Genomic DNA, 21,996 nt, shown 5'->3' on the forward strand with positions numbered 1-21,996 from the left:
AAACCCCGGCCAAACCTAAATCAAAACATACCGTCGTTTTGTATAAGACTCCCATTTCCGCACCTAAGATTCTTTTGCCATTTTTCTAACGTATAAAGACCAGGACTTCAGGTAGTTAAAAAAAAGTTTCAGAAAGTTAGGCAGTTTCGTATATTTCCAATCTCATGCCGGTTATCCCAGGAAAAATAGCGGAAAGATTCCGCGGAAAAGTGATAACAAGTTTAGTGCGGAAATGGGAACCTTATACACGCCTTTTTTTTATAATAATAAACTTTATAAGAATGTCCATGATGAAAATGGCCAAAAAAATATGGTAAGAATGGAATTTTAGCAACTGAATCTAAGAATGCCATTTTTAATGCATTTTAACCTGTAGATTGCCAATTTCGATCTTAACCTACTAATACCGTAAGAATATTTTTGGATGATTTTAGCCAAAAAGTTAGGAATATCCATGATGAAATGAAAAAACACCATTCTTATAAAAAAAAGCGTGTATACAAAACGATGGTATATACCAAGATATAATTTTCAAACTTTCATTGAACCAAGAAAACGTTCTCCATGACTCTACAGTGTACATCAAAACGAATAAAGACATTGCAAGAGTAAACGAAATGCCTCATTTTTATCAACAAAACATTTTGTCAAATTTATCAAATTTCAAGTACTTGTATGCATCTTGTCATGCCCTATAGAAAACGATAAAAATTAGCCTATTGTCAAAGAGTTGTTTGATAAGAAAATATTATGGAAATACTGCGTGATTTTCCTTCACTGACCTAATGGCTTTGAATCTTAAATCATATTTCCTTTTTTATTCGCCAATTGACAAAATGATGTATATACAGTGAAAAAATCACCCCTCTGTTTCTTCTACCAAGTTCCTTGTTTCCAATTAGCTTTCCTTGGAAATCTCTACAACAAAAGGCGAACGATTAAGATAACGGTGAAAAGGTTAATTGTTGAGTATTTCAAACCATTAGTTTCTTATTTATTGTAATTAACACAATTATTGCGCACGGCTCTAGTCATACCGCATACGATTAAACCATCTACTGTGCGATTAAGCCTTCAAAAACAGTCGTGCTGAAGTTTTTATAAGATGCTCACATAATTGGTTATTCAAAACAATAGAGATGACGCGTTCTTTAGAAAAATATGATAAAAGTTTTTGTTTGAATAGTTAACGACCAATACAATGACAAAAATTCTTGCAAAATATTCATCTTGACCCATAAAAAATACCAGCTGAGTCAGGCATTTACTTTATTGAACAGAAAAGTCAATGTCTTTTTTATTCTCGAAAATAATATTACATGCCAGAAAATGGACAGCATATAAGGTTTCACTAGCACACGTTTTTATTTATAAGAGCATCCAAATTTTTTGAAGCCTTCGGATATTCTTAATTTTTCTAACTTTAAGCTAGCCTGGGAATCCAACCCGGGGGGGGGGGGTGCACTGGGTTTGCGGACTGACGGTATGTGCGGGCCAAAAATTGGCTTTTAAAATTGCACCCTTACAGTGCAGCAAAAATCAGTGAAAATCATACCCTTGCCTTAGAGTGCATTTTCCCCCAAATTTTCGATCCCTTTCGTGCAAAAAAATGGTCAAAATTCTAGCATTTTTGGTCAAAATATCTAGATTTTTCAAGAATTTTCTGAAATTTCTACCCTTACGGTGGATCTCTAGTTTTTCCGACCCTTACAGTGCATTTTAAACATATTGGAAAAGGTACCCTTAGGACCCGCACATACCCGTCGGTCCTTTTGCCCAGCTGAGGTATTTTTTGTTTTTTCTAAGATTATGAGCTTGGATTCCCAGGCTAACTTTAAGCCTAAAAATGTTCTTATGTTCTTATTTTCGTATTGTATTTTTCTGTCCATTTTCCTGAAAAAGAAAAAGATTTTCTTAACTTGTTCTTAATATTTTGGCCATGGAAACATTATGTTTTGGTATAGTTTGTTCTTATAAAAAAATCTAGCTTGTAATTTGTAATTCAAAGTCAACTAACAATGTTGACAGTTTACAATATTGGATAATCTTATCTTTGCTCATTTCGACTTACAGTGCCCTTTGGGAAGCTTGGGAAAACCTTGAGTCCCCTCTCTCTCGGGTAAGAAATCCAGTTGAAATTGTCTGTAATTAATGAAAGTAAAAACATTATAGGTTTAAGACCTAAAGAATATAACCGTTCTTATAAAAAATAAGGATCTACCACGATAAACAACACGTCATGGCATTAGACATTTATAAAGAGAAGTTACTGCGTATTATAACAAAAAAGAATCGTTGCTGAGTTTATGATTTGCACAGTCTTAGAGAGAAGTCATATTGCCTCAGGCTCGGAGAAAATCAAATTCCTTACTGACCTAAAGGCCTTGAATACACTCTTCTCGAGATGCATATAAATTTATTGTTGTCCTCGTTTTCAAACAGATTTCATTGCTATGAAATTATACATTTAAAAACCAATTTAAATTCCCAAAAGGCAAACATTAACTCAACATAAACACTTAACATAAACAAAAGTACTTGAAATTCAAAATGTCTCATTAGGTGTAAACAACACAATCATCATTGTGAATATGTAATTTTATAGCAATGCAATCTGTTTGAAAACGAGGACAACAATAAATTTATGCATCTCGAGAAGAGTGTATTATAAATCTTATTTTATTTTTATTTGGCAAACCAAGGGCAATCTATATTCTACTAAAAATTCACCTACGTAAATTTGGTATTTTGCTAAAAACCAATCGGCCAGGTTAAAATTGATGAAAACATTACCTAAAGATTAAGTTCTTTGCTTAAAGATTATACATATAGTAAGCCTTTCAAGCTCCGTTGACATTTTATCCAGCTATCCCTACCTTTGGCAATAATGTCAAAAATGTGTCTATTTTATAGCATTCCATATCAGAACAAACTTGTTACACAATGCTTTGTCTTGTTCAAAAAACCACAATCTAAAAAAGAGAATAATTCGAGATTACTCTAATTTCTTTTGATTGAGCAGGAACTAAAGAAATTCAATGACAGGAAGAAAGTTCTAGAAATGGCGCTTCTTGATTTTTCAAGTTAAACAAGCGCTGAGTCATCAATTTTTTCCAATGACACTAAGAAAGTTCTAGAAATGAGGTACCTCTTGCCTCACAATCTACAATCTACAATCTACAATCTCGGTCAAAATATCTTGAGAATTTTGGTTAATTCCTCGTTTTTAGCAATTTAAAGTTCGGGCGAGAAAGTAGTTTTTGGGCTAATTGATAATTTTTTTGAAATATTTCAATAGCGCTTCGTCGTGTAAACGTCATGATTATTACTTCTCTCATTTGACGAAATTCAATCCCACAATCCTTTTCGTCTTAATTCAAAAGTCGTGAAAGTTATTACTTTTTCTTTGTAATTGAGTGTAATTTGCGTGCAAGCGTAATAAACGCAAAGGGTGATGAGATTGAATTTCAGTCAAACATAAAAATCAATGTCTATTTTTAGATTCGCGACGGTATGCTATTCGGGAGGGGTTTATAGACTTCCAGGCTATATTCTGAGCCCTATTGGCGGACAATTCTCAGACTTGATCCTAAGCTCGTAAGACTTAAATCTAGCGTTAAAACTCTACCCTTCCAACCTAATTTCTAAATTCTAAAGAGCGCTTCCAAATCGTTTGTGGTTGTAAAATTTCGTGGGAATCTTCCTTTTTTCTCAAATATTGTGGAAGGAGCAAAAGCGCTGAGTCGTCAGTTTTTTTCGACACTAAGAAAGTTCTAGAAATGAGGAGCTTCTTGCCTTTTCAAGTCAATCAAGAGAAAAAAGCTCTGAGTATCATTTGATTAAAAAAAAGGCTTTGGAAATAACAAAGTGCTTTTTCTAGAACATACACATGCATAGATATAGATCAGTAAAAAAACATAAAAATAAGAAACAAAGTACTTTACCCCCCACTAAGTTTTCATTAGATGTACTATAAACCCTAATACCACATACGGCGTTGGTTTCCACTTTAATACGGTACACCCTCTTATAAGAACATCCAAAATTTTTGAAGCCTGATGTTTTTTACTTTTGAGATTTTAAGCCTAATAATGTTTTCTTAACATGTTCTTATTTTCACCATTTTAGGGCAAATTTTGCTAAGAAATCGGGTGTTTGAAAGTCCGTAAAGCCTTAAAATGTTCTCAACATGTTCTTATATAGTTTGCCAAGAAGGCAAACCTTATAAAAAATTAAACTGGTAGAATTTTTAGACCAGAAAGCTTATAGATGGGGATTCTGATTGCGCCCCGATAACGGTTTCCCGTTGGTTAGACGCAAAAATCTTCAAAACTTTGGACCAATAGTAAGTCGCATCATTAGCGCCCAGTTGTCCTGATTACCCATTACGCTTTGCGACTGTGAAATGGCCTATTGACGTCAAACGTTCACACATCTTTCATTTCAAAGATGGTAAAAAACTCACGAACAGTAGCGTGGCGCTAGGAGAGGTGGGTGGGGCTCAATTTGATTATCTTTTAGGGTAGGGGGCGCCGAAAAGTTTTTCTGATTACTAATTTAGGCTCCAGTTTTCTTTTACATTAGATTTGTAAAGCTTTTGTACCCTGTTCGATCGACTTGATTCAAAGGTATTAATAAAGGCCCTAAAACACCGCCAGTTGTGAAAATTTGCGTCCATTTAGCCTAAATTTTTTGTCGACCCACCGCGCTTACTTTCAAATTGAACAATCAAATATGCGATTTCTCCGCATTAATAGTTGACCGCCCTTTTTATCAAATAGCAAGCGATAAAGTGCTTTACCATGAGGAAGAAGAGTTTTTAAAAAATCAGGGGGGGGGGGTGTAGAATCGCTGAAGATATTTGTTTTGCAGCCCTAAAAAGAGGGATTTACTTTCGTTTCGGTATAGATCACATATTTGATTTTAGGTTAAAATTATAAAGAGTTGATTGTACTGATATTTGGGAGTGAGTGCATTTAATGATAAAGAAACAGGTCTATTAATAAATAATTCTAATTTTAATATTCTTACATATTTATACCCCTGTGTCACAGACCCACTGGGGCCCAAGCCTCACTGGAAAATTTAGCAAAGACTTTGTCCCCGGTCGGGGATAATACGCTAGAATTTCACCCCCATTTGAAATTCATTGTTTAGAAATTGCACTCCAAAACCATCCCCACTGGACTTTTTAACCTTGGAACAATAGAATTTTTATCCCCATTGAGGTTTCAATTTTTATTCCCGCTGAAGGAAAAAGAATCACCGGGGCTGTGAGACAGGGGTGTATATCTATCTAGTGTTATAAAAAGTTCAAGTTTAAAAAGTGACTTTGAGATAAAAAAATAACTACAAATTCTAATGTTCCCTGTATGATATAATGCCATTAAAAAAGAAGTAGTCCTTTAGAAGAAGTCTGTTGAGTTGAAATAGTCCAATTTCCACCATCGATCCAACAAAGAAAGTTTTGCATATTGTGTTTAAATTCAAAAAAATCCTTCTTTCATTCAAAACGTGTCATTCAATTGTTAATATTTTCATTTTTACTTTTAAAAGATTATTAGACTAGTTTCCGATCATTTTTGCTCACTTTCTCCATCATAAAGATAAGGAGTATCAAGTACAGCTAGCCCTGAAACAACACCACCATCATTATGATGTATACTCTTCGTTCGAAGCAAATGTCCAGCACTTTCATTTACTACCTCTTCATTCTCAACACTGTAAAAGAAAGATAGAAAGATGTATGTCTAGAGCAATATTTTCTATATTTTCAGGTTACTGTACAGTTAACTGAGATCCGTGTTGTCTTGAAAGCAAATGAGCGATGCACTTTTTAAGACAATTGAAAATAACAAAAGATGCGATTGCGACCTAAATAAGGTTTTAGCCGTTTACTCTTGCCTCCCGAATAGACGCCCCCCGCTAATTGTTAAGAGAAAAAAAATCCACCCCTGCTCTTATTAAGACCCCCCCCCCCGCTAATTAAATTCGAATAATTCAATATTTTATTAGTGTAGATAGACCTTAGACTTGTTAAAATATTCCTTTTTGTTAGTATTGGTTCTTATTTTACGTGTTCATTTGCTAAAGTTTCTTTTTTGTTGTTGAAATTGATATCAGTTTAAAAAGATTCTGTCTTCTGTCCCCCCCGCTTATTAGAATTTAGAAGATTTTCCTACTCCTGCTTATTCGAAAAAACTGCCGTGTAAAAACAAAGAAAACGTCTAATTCGATCCATCATTCTAAATACGGAGCAAAATTTAGGGTCGTAACTTTCTCTTATTTGAAAAAGGTTGAAGATTCCTTGATTAAATAAGTTTAATGGTTTATATTATATAGAGTTGGTACCACCCAAACCCGAACGTCCACGTTTTTTTCGAAAAGTCTTGCTGCGGTGTTTTCCTGTTTTGGTTAGAGAAATTTGTGTTTCTCCTTGCAAATGTCCTTGTAAATCATTGAAAACATGTGCGTAATCGTAATGAATAGGGCAAAGCCACACTTCCCGTTAAAGACACTCGGCCAGCGCGGTTTTCAGACAAAAAAGGAATGCCTCCCTCCCCACTTCAATAGCGAGTTTATTTATTCGAGAGAAATCGAGGGGGACGACATAAAGCAAAGTTGACATGTCTCCAAAATCACCGTCTACTTTGCTCGACGATGGTAAAAACACCAAAATTCCGTCGTCTGTTTAGGTGAGCAAAGACGATATTGAGCCATACATCAACTATCGACTTTGTTTTGTATCGATTTCACTTACCGTCGCCCTCGATACCCTCCAATACATAAAGTCGGTAATAATTTGACCAGAGATTGGTTTATACCACTTTCCGTCTGACGGGACTAATCTTTTCATTCGAATTACAGAAACATTCGAATTACATAAAAATTCGAATAATGAAAGTTCGAATTAGAGAGAGTTGACAAACACCACGTACCTGATATGGACACCGAAAATACCTAATTCAGCAATAGTTTCATCAAGAACAGGAGGCGTTTCTTTATTCATATCATGATGGATAAGATAATTATGAACAACTGGTGGACGAATACGTTCCATCAAGATATATTGACTTCTTTCTTCAGGCTTGTCAGAAACACGTTTTAATTCGTTGATCATTTCTTCGTCATAAAGGTTGTTACCTACAGAAAAAAAGAGGTATGAGTAAAGTCGACTCTCTCTAATTCGATATTCGAGGGACTAAGAAATACTCTTCGAGTTAGTGAAAGATTCGAGTTACAAAGAGAATTTAACATTACTTTACAACCGAGGGGATCAATTTTTTAGTTCGAATTACAGAACAATTCGAATCATAGAGGTTCGAAATAGAAAGAGTTGACTGAACTAAGTTTTATGAACCCTGGCCAATCAAAATCGCTGTTCAGAGATATCACCAGGAAAGTGGTACCCAAACTACGAGACCACAGCAGATAATGAAATTTTGAAGTACCTTAACCTAATATTACAATAGTCCAAACCCTACTAGAGAAATTAAATGCTTTAAAAATGTACCCTCAGGAGCTCCAACTTAGAACCTAAATATATAGATATCCAACCCATAAATTTTACTGAAATGAACGAAATAATATTGGGAGACATTTAGTCACAACTGTTGTGGCTGGCTCTTGTCTCTTCTAATTTCCTCCCTTTTAATTTGTCTGAAACAGTTTTTGTGTATGCCCTACCAGTTTATCAAGATTGGGGGTTTTAGACTGGACTCAACTAATATATAGTCAAAATACAACGACCCAACACTCAAAATCTGCTGACTACTCTCGAGTTAGAAGCTTTACTATTACTTTGAAGTTTACATATCCTTACGGTGTTCTTAAGATGCATAGATTGTTTACCAAAATGTTATATTATTTAAGGTTATATTAATTTATTTAGATGAAACTAGACGGTTCCCGTCGTCGCAAACGCCGGTTAACGGTTTTACTTGCACATCAAAAGCCTTTAAAATACGATAATGTGCGTTAATTCCTGACACCGTTTTGGCTTAAAATGCCGTATACAATAAAAAAAAATTATACTTCTAAACTTTTTACATTAGTCAACATTTTGTGTCTGTAAGCCTCGATTATATGTCTTTTTAAGGTAACGGAAGTTTGTGTTCAATGAAATGCCATAGTGACCCTGTCAAAATTATGGAGGGTACCCGTCGTTGCAGACGCCCAAAGGTGTCTGAGGTGGTGAGAGGGTTGCTTCTAGGAAAGAAAAAGCCTTAGTTGTGAAGGAAATGCTCGCGCTTTGCGGTTGAGTACTGAAGGTTTTCCCGTTTGTTGGCTTCACATGAGGACAGCTTAAGACCGGCGCATATGCAATGCAACCAACATTGAAACCTTTTTAAATAATGTTAGACGAAGTTTAATCATCAAACAACAATGTTGGATTTTGTTGCGTGTGTTTATATAACGATGTGAATCTTTGAATATTAATGGCTCGTTTGAATTTGAAGCTCCAAGAATTTTTAATGACCTTCCTGTTACATGTCGTAACTCACTTGAATATAAAGTTTTCTGCAAAGAGGCGAAAAATTATTTCCTAGATAAAGCTCTTGCTAGAAGCCTGCAGTAGTACAAGCCTTATTTAAAGCTTTTTCTCGGCTTGATATCTTCTGTTATCTTCTCAGCATAAGCTTTTGTTTTACATATACTGACACTCAATCTCTAGTTTCGCGTATGCGATATCTCCCATAATCACTTAATGACGAACTGCTTAATATTCCACTTTTATATTGCAATACCCATATTAGTTTGTTAACAAGTCACAATTCTAGATACATTATAATCTCTTCTCTAGTTCAAGCCATATTATTACGTCAGTAAGCAATCATGTTTCTTAATTTCATTAAAATTTTAAACCAAATATGTTACTTGAAATTTATTTTTATATACAGTATGATATGTTCATAGGCACTGGTACAGACCCCTTCGCACTCGTATTTAGTATCTATTCCATATGTCTATTCAGTTCTTCGCTCACTTTTCTACATAGTCTCAATTAGCTCAATTAGTATTTACAATTCCTATCTCCCATCCAATTTTGTATAGTCTAACTCAATTCCATATTTCATCATCTATTTCATTGGTGGTCTACCAGTATTATGTTGTTGTTTTTTTTGTTTTTTTTTGTTTTTTTTTATGTAAAGTTAGTTATTTATTTTATGTTCACCTTAAAATATTGAAAATGACAAACAGGCCTTGCTATACCGGTTTTATCTTCGTTTGGCTGCATTCGAATTTATTACTTCTGGTCGCGGGACTAGATATCGTCCCAATTCTGAGTTAATCTTCAGCATACAATTACTAACACTCTACTTTGCTAGCGTAGCCGGTCAGAGCATCTCACTAGTATACATAATAATTTTATAAATATAAATATTTTTTTCTAGACTTTGCACACATATGTTATATAATATTTTCAGCCGAAGAGCCAAATGTAAATTTTGGAGATTGAAATATACCATTATTATTATTATTATTATTATTATAAAATAATTCGAAATCGTGCAACAAAAATGCCACACCTTTTTATTTGAAACTTTGTGACGTCGCAGTACTTTTTCATGAAATTGACGTCAGAACTTTTTTCGTTTACAAATAGCAGTGTAGAGTCTTCTCTAATCCGAGTTTTCTACGCTTGTCAAACTTAGCGCGAGACTTTTTGTATCGAAGGTGGATAGGTTTTCCAGCCGCGGCGTTCAAATTTTAGAAACCTTAACATATGTTACTGGGCTAGCGTTACAGACATTTTTCATAAACTCATTTAGTATAGAAGATTTACATGCTCTTTGGAACAACTCGTACTCAGTGTACTTGTTGTACTAGGGAATCGCATGTACAAATATTACTAGGAATTAGTAATTTGTAAATTTATACATACATACATATTAAGGAAGATCTAAAAATCAATATTACTTAGGTTTATTTGTTCTTAAAAGTTCAGTACAATCAGTATATTCTTTTTCAAAAAGACAAAGTACCTCCACCCTCACGTTGAGGTTTCAAGATATATTTTGTAGGATCACTCAAAGCCATTTTTGCTGCTTCGTCGCCTTCAGAACCCTATAAATTAAAATAAAACAAAATCATTGTTCAAAATCAAGGTTGCCCTATTTTAATGGGAAAGATTTTCACAGGAAATTTTGAAAAGGCAAGTTCCACTTTTCACCACATTTTGGTCTAAAATTGACCATAAATTGCCTCTTCTGCGTGAATTATCTCGAGTTAGGTAATGAAATCGGCTATACCCGTTTAAAAGTCTTCTATATAGTTTTTTGAGAGCTTTCGAATGGTAAACATGATATTGTCTGAAAATGAGTTTGAAATTTTCAAAAAGTTTCGCCCTTAGGGTTTTGCCTGAAAAAAAAGAAATTACCCGAAAAAAGGGATGTTCCACCAGTGGGATTTTAGGGGATTTTTTTTCCTGAGGCATAAGCATCTATAGAGAAGGTCTGGAGAAAGTTTTAACTAGACACTATTTTTTCCCTACAAACAGCTTGTAATTTTGTAACACGACCACCACGCTACAGTGAAGTAAATAGTTTCTATCATCAGGGGTGGATTCTTTTTCTGGAAGAGGTCATTCCATAAAATGTCTATCAACAACAAAGTAACGTAAGGCCGAGCTTTAAAGTATGTCATGTCAGCCAAATGTAAATTTCGTGATCCATACCACCATAATCACACGCCTGTGTCACAGACCCGCTGGGACCCCAGCCCCACTGGAACATTTGGTCAAAATTTTGTCCCCGGCGGGAAAATTACCCTACAATTTCAGCCCTAGTGGGAAATCGACTTTGATTTTATCCCAATTCGAAATTCAAAGTATAAAACTTGTACTCCAAAACCATCCCTACTGGAACAATAAAACCTCTATCCCCTTGGGATTTCGAAAGAACATTTTATCCCCGATGTGGGGAAAATTTTCACCGGGGCTGCGAGACAGGGGTGTATAAACTTCTAATAAGAATATCACTGGGTCAATAAACTCAAACTTATTTAGATATATCATGGCAGATGAGCAAACTGTAACCGGCTCTGACATTTCAGTACCCGCACAAAGACTGTTTATGCAAATCAGGGAATTTGTGACATTGGGAAAATGACTCAAAAGTCTGTTTAAGGCTGAATTTTGCAATGTCTAAATACTTTTATTTTCGTAATGCTTTTCTATTTCAGTTTCGAGAGTATTGATAATATCACTCCTTGAAGTTCAATTATAGCAAGAAAGATTAGCAATCAAATTTTAATCTTTCGAAAACACTTAATTTTAACAAATGGCTTATCCCACTCACTCTGTGTGAGAAATTTGACCCATATTTTTTTACTCTCAAATTGAATTTTAAAAAACCACCTACACCTTAGAGGTGAAAAAAAAATTGTTACCACATTATTACAAAAGTACAGTGGTGCCTCTTTAACTCGAACCTCTATAATTCGAATGTCTCCTTAACTCGAACAAGTTTTCTCGTCCCTTCAGGGGGGGGGGCACTCGATTCAAAAACTACCATACCTATGGCCCAAAATTAGGCCTTTGAAATCGGACCCTTACAGTGCAGAGAAAAAAACTTTGCAAAATTTGAGCAAATTTGAGTGAAAAATCCAGCCTTACGGTGCATTTTCTCAAAAGTTTCAGGCAAGATATGGTTAGATTTTCGAAATTTTACACTCTTAAAGTGCACTTTTTCTCATCTTTGCTAATTTTGACCCTTACAGTGCACTTTGAGAAGCTTGGGTAATATATCCTTAAGGGTAAGGGTATGGTAGGTCATTTACCTTGTGTGCCCCCTCCCGGGTCCGTAACTCAAAACTTCCATTAATTCAAACCAATCTCCCTTCCCCGTGCTGGTTCAAGTTATTGAGACTCTACTACAATAGCTTTTTGGAGGTGGATGTAGTCTAACTTTCTCATTCAGACAAAGTAGAAAACATCAAACTTAAAGGTTTTGTTTTTAAACAGTGATATCCTTTACTTACTCATTAATCTTAATTCACAAGCTTTTTCACATTGGATTGACACGGATGTGGAGCAAGATTGGTCAGAAAGAAGAAAAACATTTTTTTGCTTATATCATCATAATAAAACAATAGGTAGACAATGTTCTGATATGAAATATTTGTCTGATATGAAAGGGAAACACACAGACTATACCATACCTCGTCAAGAGAATAAAGTCCAGCAAAAGTTTTTCTGATTCTTCGTACAGCATTTTCATCGTGTATAAATTTCTCAACCATTCCAGGTTTAGCCAATACTTGTTGAACTTTCTTGGTGTTAATAAGTTGCATCGCTATAGTTGGACATTTGATACTTCGAGAACGTTCCATCATCAAACGACAACCAATGCGCTAATGAAAAACAAAAAAGATTTAAAATTTTCGGATCAGGTTGACATTAAGGTAAATTTACTGACCGAAAGTAAACCCGCCTACTTCTCCACCCAGTTTCACTGATACGCTTGGCGGCCATGGGCCCTGTGATGTCAACCTAAGCCAAATTTTCTTCTGGAGATCCATAATACCAGTTGCAGGTCCATTTTCAAATCACTTTTGCTAAATTTTACATTTATATCATTAATAAGGGTTGGTGAACCCTTTCGATTTTATATTAAAATTGATACCGATATCTTTTTCGTAAATAACAGCCCGTGTCAAAATTCGAACGGGGTACTCGGCACACGAGAGAGGACCGTTATTTTCAAAATTAAAAAGCCTTAAAAATAAGAAAGAAGGATATATTAAAATTTGGTAAGATCAGATTATTTTTGCAACAGTTATTCTTAAACCACTATTTTTCACAAAATTTAGAGTTTTATCTCAGTATCGGATGGATTTTTGTAACAGACACAGCTCGGTACATTATATGAACGGCATTACTTTAATCGAAGAAATTTTAGAGAATAGTAGGGGGGGGGTCCAAAATTGTACTTCCAAAAAACCCAAAATAAGGTAATTATATATATTCAGCTTGTGATAGCTGAAAATATTTTCAAATATGAAAAGACGGGGGGGGGCATTTATTCGGGACCTTAGAGTAGCTTATCTGACCTCAGGTTGATATTGACAACACAACAGCAATAGTGGTTGTTTGAAAAAAAACTGAAGAATATTGTCAAATCTAAAAACCTCTTCCGTAGACAAGCCACATGGAGTATAACCAGTTCGAAAATATGTAATGGCAACTTCTTTATTTTCTCTAAAAACGAAAAAAAAAGCGTCAAATGCGTCATCGCTGTAAATCAGACGTTCGTCGTTCGGACCCCAGACTTTCTAATGTTACGTTTAGTTCGTAGATAGCCGAGCCGGCTGGCAGTTGACCCTATGAAAGCAATCAAACGACGGTTTTTGAAATATTGTCAGTTCGAATAAAGAAATTGACGTCGAATCATAATTGAACCACAATAATCTGGAAATAGCAATAACGAGATAATCGGAAAATAGCCGCATTTTTTTCCAGTGTTTCAGTTCAGCTCACTTGTGTAGTATACTTTTTTGCTCAGAATTTCATTTTCTATCCGACGGTATCAATCATTTTTATTGAAAACGACTTTCAAAAATCTTTAATTTCTACATCCTTTTTTTGCCTGTTAAAGCTTTTTTGGCTGGACCTTAGCAGCGGTCCCTTCCCCGAAAATTAATTTAAATACATTCAAAATTAGAAAAAAATTCATGAGGTTTTGTCCAAGAAAATATGTCATACGGATCGTAGGGACCTGGAATCCCCAAGTTATTTCTTTCGGAGTTTCGGATCCTAAGGTTTAACGCCATAGTAGATAATACAGTACTTACAGTATGAGTCTTCTGTCACCGTCCAATTTACCATTTTGAGCCACTTGTTCAAAAGTACGAAATAAACATCTTACACGTTTTTTTAAACCAAGTTTCTGACACCTAAAATGATTAGAGCGTACTATTTTTTCAGATGTCCCTAGTTCGACAAATCTAGGGAGCTGGTTATGCTCAATTCTTAGAAAAGATATTTTTCCGTCCAAAAGTTATACGTGTTTTAGATTCAAACTCTATCCTAATCTCGATCACTTCTCAGGCCTTCTCAAGTTAATAACTATAATGAAAGCTAGTTTTCCGTCCAAAAGTTATACGTGTTTTAGATTCAAACTCTATCCTAATCTCGATTACTTCTCAAGCCTTCTCAAGTTAATAACTATAATGAAATATAGTTTTCCGTTCAAAAGTTACACGTGTTTTAGGTTCAAACTCTATCCTAATCTCAATTACTTCTCAAGCCTTCTCAAGTTAATAACAATAATGAAAGCTAGTTTTCTGTTCAAAAGTTACACGTGTTTTAGATTCAAACTCTATCCTAATCTCGATTACTTCTCAAGCCTTCTCAAGTTAATAACAATAATGAAAGCTAGTTTTCTGTTCAAAAGTTACACGTGTTTTAGATTCAAACTCTATCCTAATCTCGATTACTTCTCAAGCCTTCTCAAGTTAATAACAATAATGAAAGCTAGTTTTCTGTTCAAAAGTTACACGTGTTTTAGATTCAAACTCTATCCTAATCTCGATTACTTCTCAAGCCTTCTCAAGTTAATAACAATAATGAAAGCTAGTTTTCTGTTCAAAAGTTACACGTGTTTTAGATTCAAACTCTATCCTCATCTCGATTACTTCTCAAGCCTTCTCAAGTTAATAACAATAATGAAAGCTAGTTTTCCGTTCAAAAGTTATACGTGTTTTAGATTCAAACTCTATCCTAATCTCGATTACTTCTCAAGCCTTCTCAAGTTAATAACAATAATGAAAGCTAGTTTTCTGTTCAAAAGTTACACGTGTTTTAGGTTCAAACTCTATCCTAATCTCGATTACTTCTCAGGCCTTCTCAAGTTAATAACAATAATGAAAGCTAGTTTTCTGTTCAAAAGTTACACGTGTTTTAGATTCAAACTCTATCCTAATCTCGATTACTTCTCAAGCCTTCTCAAGTTAATAACAATAATGAAAGCTAGTTTTCTGTTCAAAAGTTACACGTGTTTTAGATTCAAACTCTATCCTAATCTCGATTACTTCTCAAGCCTTCTCAAGTTAATAACAACAAGCAGCCTGTCGGCATTAAGGCCCAGCTCTCTTTCAGTATCGTCGGGCATCTCGCATCTCTCCATCATTCCTGCAGATATCAATCAGTACTTTTTTTTTATTTTCAGACTCTACAGTTGATATGGATGATTATATGGATTTGAGATTCTTTGGGTCTTGGATGCTTCGGCGAAATAACTACTTTGATTATAATCATACATGTGTTGAAGCACTCGAAATATTTACCTCGCCTGCAGTCTATGACAATTTTTTTCTGTGCAATAAATCAAATACTGACTGTTATAAGTTCGTTCTGGTTTTTCAGATGATTATAATAACACCCTCCCCTATAAAGTATATTGAACTGAAATCAAATTGAAAAATCATTTTTAGGCTAGCTGTAACCACCGACTGGTTATCTGCAGGCTTGTACAGAGTCACTTTTTAGATAATCAGTGAAAAATCGGTATTTTTCAAGCTACGCTAGAAAAATTCAAGACTGTAATTGCAAATTCATTGTTTTACATTTCGGATTTCGAAGGTTGCTAGTTTATTGGAGTACTGAAAAATTGAGTCACCCCTCCCCTCTTATTTTTGCAGACGCTCCCTAATTAGTTTATTTCATGGAAAACCACCCATTTCCATTTATTTACACCCATCCCGTTTATGATATTTTTCTAAAATGTTAACCACCCCCTGCTATTAGGCCCTCCCCCACAATTAGCTTCCAAAGAGTAGGAGAGATTGGGGTATATTTCAATATGTAGGGGTAACTCGTCAAAACTTAGAAAGTGATCAGTATATCCTAAACTCCCATAAAGGTCGTTACCGATTTTCAAAACTGTATCCAGATCGTTTGTATCCCAGTAGCGGGGTGCCCTTGCATTAGAATACACTATTGCCGATAATGACATAAACATACACTGGGAGCCCGCTGTTCGGCCATACACCGCCCCATTGCCTTGATGAGTTGTTGCTTTAACTATTTTATGGTAACAGGGCCTGGATTCGTTTCTACATCACCCGCCTGAATTAGAATAATACATGTCAGTAACACCAAAGCAAGAATAGACGGAGAGCGGGGACGCCCATTCCTGGTCACCCTACTGGTACTGCCAAATTTTGAGGTGCTATATAAGGAACGGAGGTCATATTGCCTAGCCCTATCAAAGTTCCCAATGGATATGCGATAAGCGTCTAAAGATATCATGTTGTCAGGATAAGGGAAAAGACAATAATTGGAACAATTTTTGATTATATTGAGTTCTGTATTTTTACAATAAGTTGGGTAGTCCTCTCAACTCTCAATTAAAAAGTGAATAATTAAATATGTTAAGGCTTTGGCTTTGGCTGTGGCTTTGGATATTATATATAATGCGTTCTTTACTATATATAAAGAAAGTTCCATCCAAACTCGATTGATTATCACCGGACTTCACTGTATGAACCACACTGATCTCCTATCAAAAGAAAAAAAGAAAAGAAAATGTTTAAAATTTATAGAAGCATGTGAAAAGCCTTATAAAATTGTTAAGCACTCTCACCTTTTAGGCGGGGTTTGAAATTGGTAGGGGGGTGTTTTAAATTTTTGATTCTAACATCCCCCCTAAAAATGGGAGGGTAAAATATCAGGATTAGATAAAATAAATTTGCAATTTTAGATAAAATATAGATTACCTCAAAGTGCTTGGCCACTAAATTGTTCCTTGTACTTCTCGTCTCTCATCCTTCCCTGGATAGATGAATAAAAAAATCTATATTGCAAATTTAAAAACCCTTTTATCATAATACACCATTCTATTTTCAAGCAGCTTCAAGACACAATCTTCCAAAAATTTAAAGAATTTCCAGATATTTCTTCAATAAATGTTAGGGCCCGTTTACATGGATTTTCGGTACGGGGCGTACTGAGATTTTTCAGGACGGTCTACGGTCTGAAATATCGTTTACATGCCAGACCGTTCCCAGATTTCAGTACGCTCCAAATTTCGGTACGGTCAAAATCACCGTACCGAAATTTCAGTACGGTCCAGAAAATCCATGTAAATGCACAGAAATTTCAGTTCGGGGTGGTCGTAGCACTTTCATAGTGTCCTCCCCCCCCCTTTATAAAGGGGGGATTCTGATTTTAACCCTTTTTGTGAGGTATGGGGGAAAATGAAAAATTTGAAATAAGCAGGGGAAATAAAGAGGGGGAAAACTATAAATTTTGACTGGGGGAACTTCACTGATAGGTGATCTCGTTGCGAAACCTGTTTAAGCAATAAAATCAGCAAATATTCTTAAACAAACCAACTTTTCAATACAATTTCACTTTTCAAGCACTTTCAAGGCTATATTTTTTTCAAGCTTTCCAAAATTTCAAACTTGATTTAAGGCATTTTTATGTTAACCATATGGGGGAACCACAAAATTGTCGAATAGCTGGGGGAATTCAATAAAGAGGAGGGAACCAAGAAATTTTGAAATATGGTGGGGGAAAGAAAAGAGGGGGGAACGGAGAAAAATTTGGATTTTTAGTGGGGGGAACCAATAACAGAACTCAAAAAAAATTACTGGAACAGACCACGGGAGAGATTTTTATTTTTGAAGTCTGTGGTAAACATTCGGCCCGCTAAAGTACTACGACCACCCCAAACAGAAATTGAAAATTCAGCCCGTACCGTAACACCTCATGTAAACAAGACAGAAACTCAGAACGGTCTGGATCTCAGGCCGTACCGAAAATCCATGTAAACAGGCCCTTAGATTTCTAACAAATTTGAGGTGATTTGAACACGAAAAGTAGAAAATAAAATATATAGATTACCTCAATGAACTTGGCCACAAAATTGTTCCTTGTACTTCTTATTTCTCACCCTTCCCTGGATAGATAAATAAAAAAAATCTATATTGCAAATTTTAACTAAAAGCCCTTTACCATATTACACCAATCTGTTTTCAAGCAGCTTCAAGACACAATCTTCCAAAAATTCACTGCGCCGCCAGTTGCCAGTGCACTGGTGTTTTGAATTGCGTTTGATTAATTAAATTCAAATCGCTCAATTAGGTTGGTTTAATTTGATAATCAAATTGTTTGACTAATTACCTCTAGCATTTGTGGACCAAATCTAAAATGGCCCAATTGTTGTTTACAAAAATCCACAGAACAAAAAATTGGGCAATATCAGGACTCTGTGGTTAGCTTTATCGGATTATAGTACGAAAACAGGAAATTTACATCGCTCGCAGTATATAAACACAGTGAAAATTCACTTTTCATACAATTGCTGAGGTTCTGGTTGGTGTAAGGTTTTAATGAATAAAGTAACTCTATGACAAAGCCTATGTTTTCAGACCTTATTTTTCCGACGATTTTAGTGCCAACCAACCGATGACTCACTTCTTAGGGCTGGAAATGACGTGAACACAAGTTATTTGTGACTGCGGCCATAATGATGAATTTTTTTGAAATAATGAAATTTTCAGGCGGTTGCTTTTTTGACATACGGGCGGCCGACGCTGAACTCTCATATTCAAATTCCCTTGGCCTTAAGAAATTTCGAACAGTCGAAGGAGCGCAGAGAAGATTGGTCTAGCTCTTTGTTGCTACAGCATTTATAATCTAAGGGAAACTTTTTAAAAGACCGGCTCAACAATCTTGAAAGTAACTGTCTCCAGGGTTTATAGCTCAGTGGTTGAACCCCACTGTTTAATCAAAATATCAACAAGGGGATGGTAATTGATTGATTCAGTGGCACCTGGAAATTTTAATTATATAAAGCAACGCCTTGCTTACCTTTGACTCTCAGGTAACTTTAAGGATTGATGATATTATACAGCATCCATGACCATGTAAACACTGAAACTGCAAAACACTAAAGACAACTTCTTGTACTTCTTGATTTTTTCACGTTCATCGTTTCATCACCACACACGAGATTTAGCGTTGGCTAAACTGTAGTCTCCAGCAGATAGCACTAAGGAGATTATATTTCCTTACAGCCTCATAAATTTGAGGTTTTAATTTAGACTCTGTTGATGAAAAACTAATTTCTCTCAACTGACGGACTTCGTACCCTCGTAGCACTACTCAATGTGGGTACAGTGAAATCGCGAACTAGCCTTTGATCGGGATAATGTATTTATTTTGATCCGATATTGCAGGCTACTACTTGGTTCCGCACTAACATTGCCGTGCTCTTAAAAGGTCCATTCGCTAACCGCGCTGGACCAATAATGAAAGCTAGTTTTCTGTTCAAAAGTTACACGTGTTTTAGATTCAAACTCTATCCTAATCTCGATTACTTCTCAAGCCTTCTCAAGTTAATAATAATAATGAAAGCTAGTTTTCCGTTCAAAAGTTATACGTGTTTTAGATTCAAACTCTATCCTAATCTCGATTACTTCTCAAGCCTTCTCAAGTTAATAACAATAATGAAAGCTAGTTTTCCGTTCAAAAGTTATACGTGTTTTAGATTCAAACTCTATCCTAATCTCGATTACTTCTCAAGCCTTCTCAAGTTAATAACTATAATGAAAAAAAATTCGAGGACTCTGAGCAGTAATAAAAAGTTGTCTCTACATTCAAAGTACTTGTATAATCATACTAGTCATGCAGTGAAAGAGAGACAATAATCAATAGAAGATCTAATTAATTACTTATAAGTCCGGTTAAATTTGGGAAAACATTTGATGTCTTTTGGAAAAGTGTAAGGCTTTTTACATATCGAAAAAGAGATAACTGAACTTTACCCTTCGTGGAAAGCGTATGTCAGTTGCTTTTGATCAAAACGGTTCAAATCGATTGTCTCAATAATGAACAGAACCACAGCACTGTCAAATAAAAAATATGGTTGTATTATTGAATCTTCAAATGGCGTATTGGCGGGACCGCCCACCCTTAAACTCTAAAGGAGCGGGTCAATTTAACTACAGAAAGGAAAGAGTAGTCTATCCCTTTTTGACATCCTTAGTCTGTTTCAATAACCCTTAAAACCACCGCAACTAACCCTCGCTACAATCGCCGCCGAAATATTCGGTACAAAAGGAGAACTCCCTTGTAAAACCGCAAGTGATTTTTGAGCGCTTTAAAGTATGGTTAGAAAGTAAGGTTTCGGCTTTAGACTTAAGAGGACCTTAGGATCTCAGGATCTAAAAGCTATAAAAGAATGATTTCGACTTACTTTTCATTTCCGTAGAGTTCAAACGCTTGTGCCATGCCTTCACCAAGCCCGTTGATTGGTACTCTCATGGAAACCTGTTCAACAAAAGATTCAATCCACCAATCAAAATAAGGGCAGAATGAGAGGGCGAAAGGTAGGAAATGTAAAAACATTCACGCATAGTCATCAAATTTGCTTTTGATCTAATGGACCAAGTTTGGACCTATCTGAATTTAAAGGCCGGTCTCGCGACATGAGCGAAAACTTTTTGACGTCTTTGTAAGCTCATTGGTCAGTTGAAAAATTAAGCAATTCCATTGGTCATGAATTTATTATAGACACCAGAAAAACAACGTATAAAACGGTGGAGAGCGAAGCATTGTCTTTCTTTTGTTTAAGAAAACAATCGAGGATCTAGCTTTGTCCGCAAAGGACAACTGTCATGGCGGCTCGAAGTTCTCTGATTCTGAAAAATGATTAATAATCTCTTTTCTAAAAAGTCCTCTATCTTTATCTTTTTGTACTTTTACTCGCAAAAAATTTGGAAATAAATGCTAAAATACTTAACAGATACATGTATTAAATCTGTTGTGACAAAAATATCATCAGACAAGAAAAATCAAACGAAAGGCCTAAAATGACACAGAATTTTAAGTTGGCAATATCTCTCTAGCATCTTTCTGAGAAGAGCTAAGATCGACATATATGAGACTTGAGTGTCTTGGTTTCACCGTGGTATGAAAATATTTTGGAGGCTCGTGGTGGATCGGTGGCTTTATTGAGGTTAAATTTTGAAAATTTCTGGTGTCAACATCCAATTTTTCATACATAGCATGTTTTTCGTATCTTTCTTGCAACTTGAAACCTCACAAAGACACGTAATTAGCAATTAATTTGATGCATTTGATGCGTTCGCCTCTCTAAGGAAAACTTAATTTTCATTTGGGAATTGAAATAACTGTGCTAAGATGAAAAAAATGATTAAAATTTTACGAAAAATCGTTTAATGAAGGAAGGAGAGTAAACAATAATGTCATTACTGCGGACAAGGCTACAACATGAGAAATCAATGAAAATATAGCTCGTTGGTTATCCAGTGTCTATAATAAATTCTTGCACTGGTCGAAATTGACGTAACGGATGGAAACAGTAGAACTTCCTTCAACTTTTTTTTTGTTCGCGCGAAACTTTTTTATGACGTAATCGTTTCTTCAGGCAAAAAGGATTGAAGCCAAAAAGTGCGATTGCAGCGCGCCCAAGTGTGGACCGGCCTTAAGTTTGCTTTTCCTCTTTCAAATGAAAAAGGCTGATATATCTTTGAAAATTCATACAACTTGAGGAATTTCTTTCCAAGAAGGTGATTTGTGTTATCACAAGCGGCTATAAATACAAAAGAAATATTACCTACCAGTGAAACGAACGATATTGAATATTCTTAAACGTTCTTGACCATTCCCTTTTATTTATTAGTTTAACCCTGTGGTTTTGTTTTTTTGTCAAAAACTACCTGATATGACAAGGGTCTTGTGTGCCAAATTTCAACTAAATCAAAACTTAAGGGGTGGCACAGGAACAGCCCCCCTAGTTTTGAACCGCTCCTGAAAGCCTAGAATGTCTTAGAACGTTCGGGAACGTTGTAGAACGTTCATGAACGTAGCAAAACGTTCCTTATTGAGTTGAATATTAAACCTTTGGACGCAAAGCATCGTTTGTGAACGTTGAATGTTTACCCAGCTGGCACACAACGTTGTTTCAACGTTCATCTAACGTTATATGGACGTTGAGAACGTTAGATAAACGTTGAAACAAC

At 35.4% G+C, this 21,996-nt stretch overlaps 1 protein-coding gene and 1 long non-coding RNA gene across 4 annotated transcripts in view; both read right to left on the reverse strand.

Moving 5' to 3' along the window:
- Positions 1-4,860: 4,860 nt before the first annotated feature.
- Positions 4,861-21,996, reverse strand: part of LOC136799055 (glutathione synthetase-like) — a 30,983-nt gene continuing 13,847 nt past the window's right edge. For all 3 annotated transcript variants that reach the window (XM_067055734.1, XM_067055733.1, XM_067055732.1), the window contains exons 7-14: positions 20,208-20,281; positions 19,777-19,857; positions 13,795-13,896; positions 13,132-13,201; positions 12,163-12,354; positions 9,987-10,068; positions 6,939-7,143; positions 4,861-5,721 (exon numbers count right to left, since the gene is read on the reverse strand). In XM_067055734.1, the coding sequence (XP_066911835.1) occupies positions 5,577-5,721; positions 6,939-7,143; positions 9,987-10,068; positions 12,163-12,354; positions 13,132-13,201; positions 13,795-13,896; positions 19,777-19,857; positions 20,208-20,281 (951 nt within the window). In that variant the 3' untranslated portion in view covers positions 4,861-5,576. The remainder of the gene's footprint in view (positions 5,722-6,938; positions 7,144-9,986; positions 10,069-12,162; positions 12,355-13,131; positions 13,202-13,794; positions 13,897-19,776; positions 19,858-20,207; positions 20,282-21,996) is intronic.
- On the reverse strand, positions 16,297-19,258 carry LOC136799057 (uncharacterized). Its single transcript, XR_010845473.1, has 4 exons — positions 18,821-19,258; positions 17,852-17,906; positions 16,720-16,774; positions 16,297-16,502 (listed from the first exon to the last, which is right to left on the reverse strand). It is a non-coding gene; the product is annotated as an uncharacterized lncRNA (long non-coding RNA).

This window comes from Clytia hemisphaerica, unplaced genomic scaffold, assembly GCF_902728285.1.
Source record: "Clytia hemisphaerica strain Z4C2 unplaced genomic scaffold, Clytia hemisphaerica genome assembly, whole genome shotgun sequence".
Classification (NCBI taxonomy): domain Eukaryota; kingdom Metazoa; phylum Cnidaria; class Hydrozoa; order Leptothecata; family Clytiidae; genus Clytia; species Clytia hemisphaerica.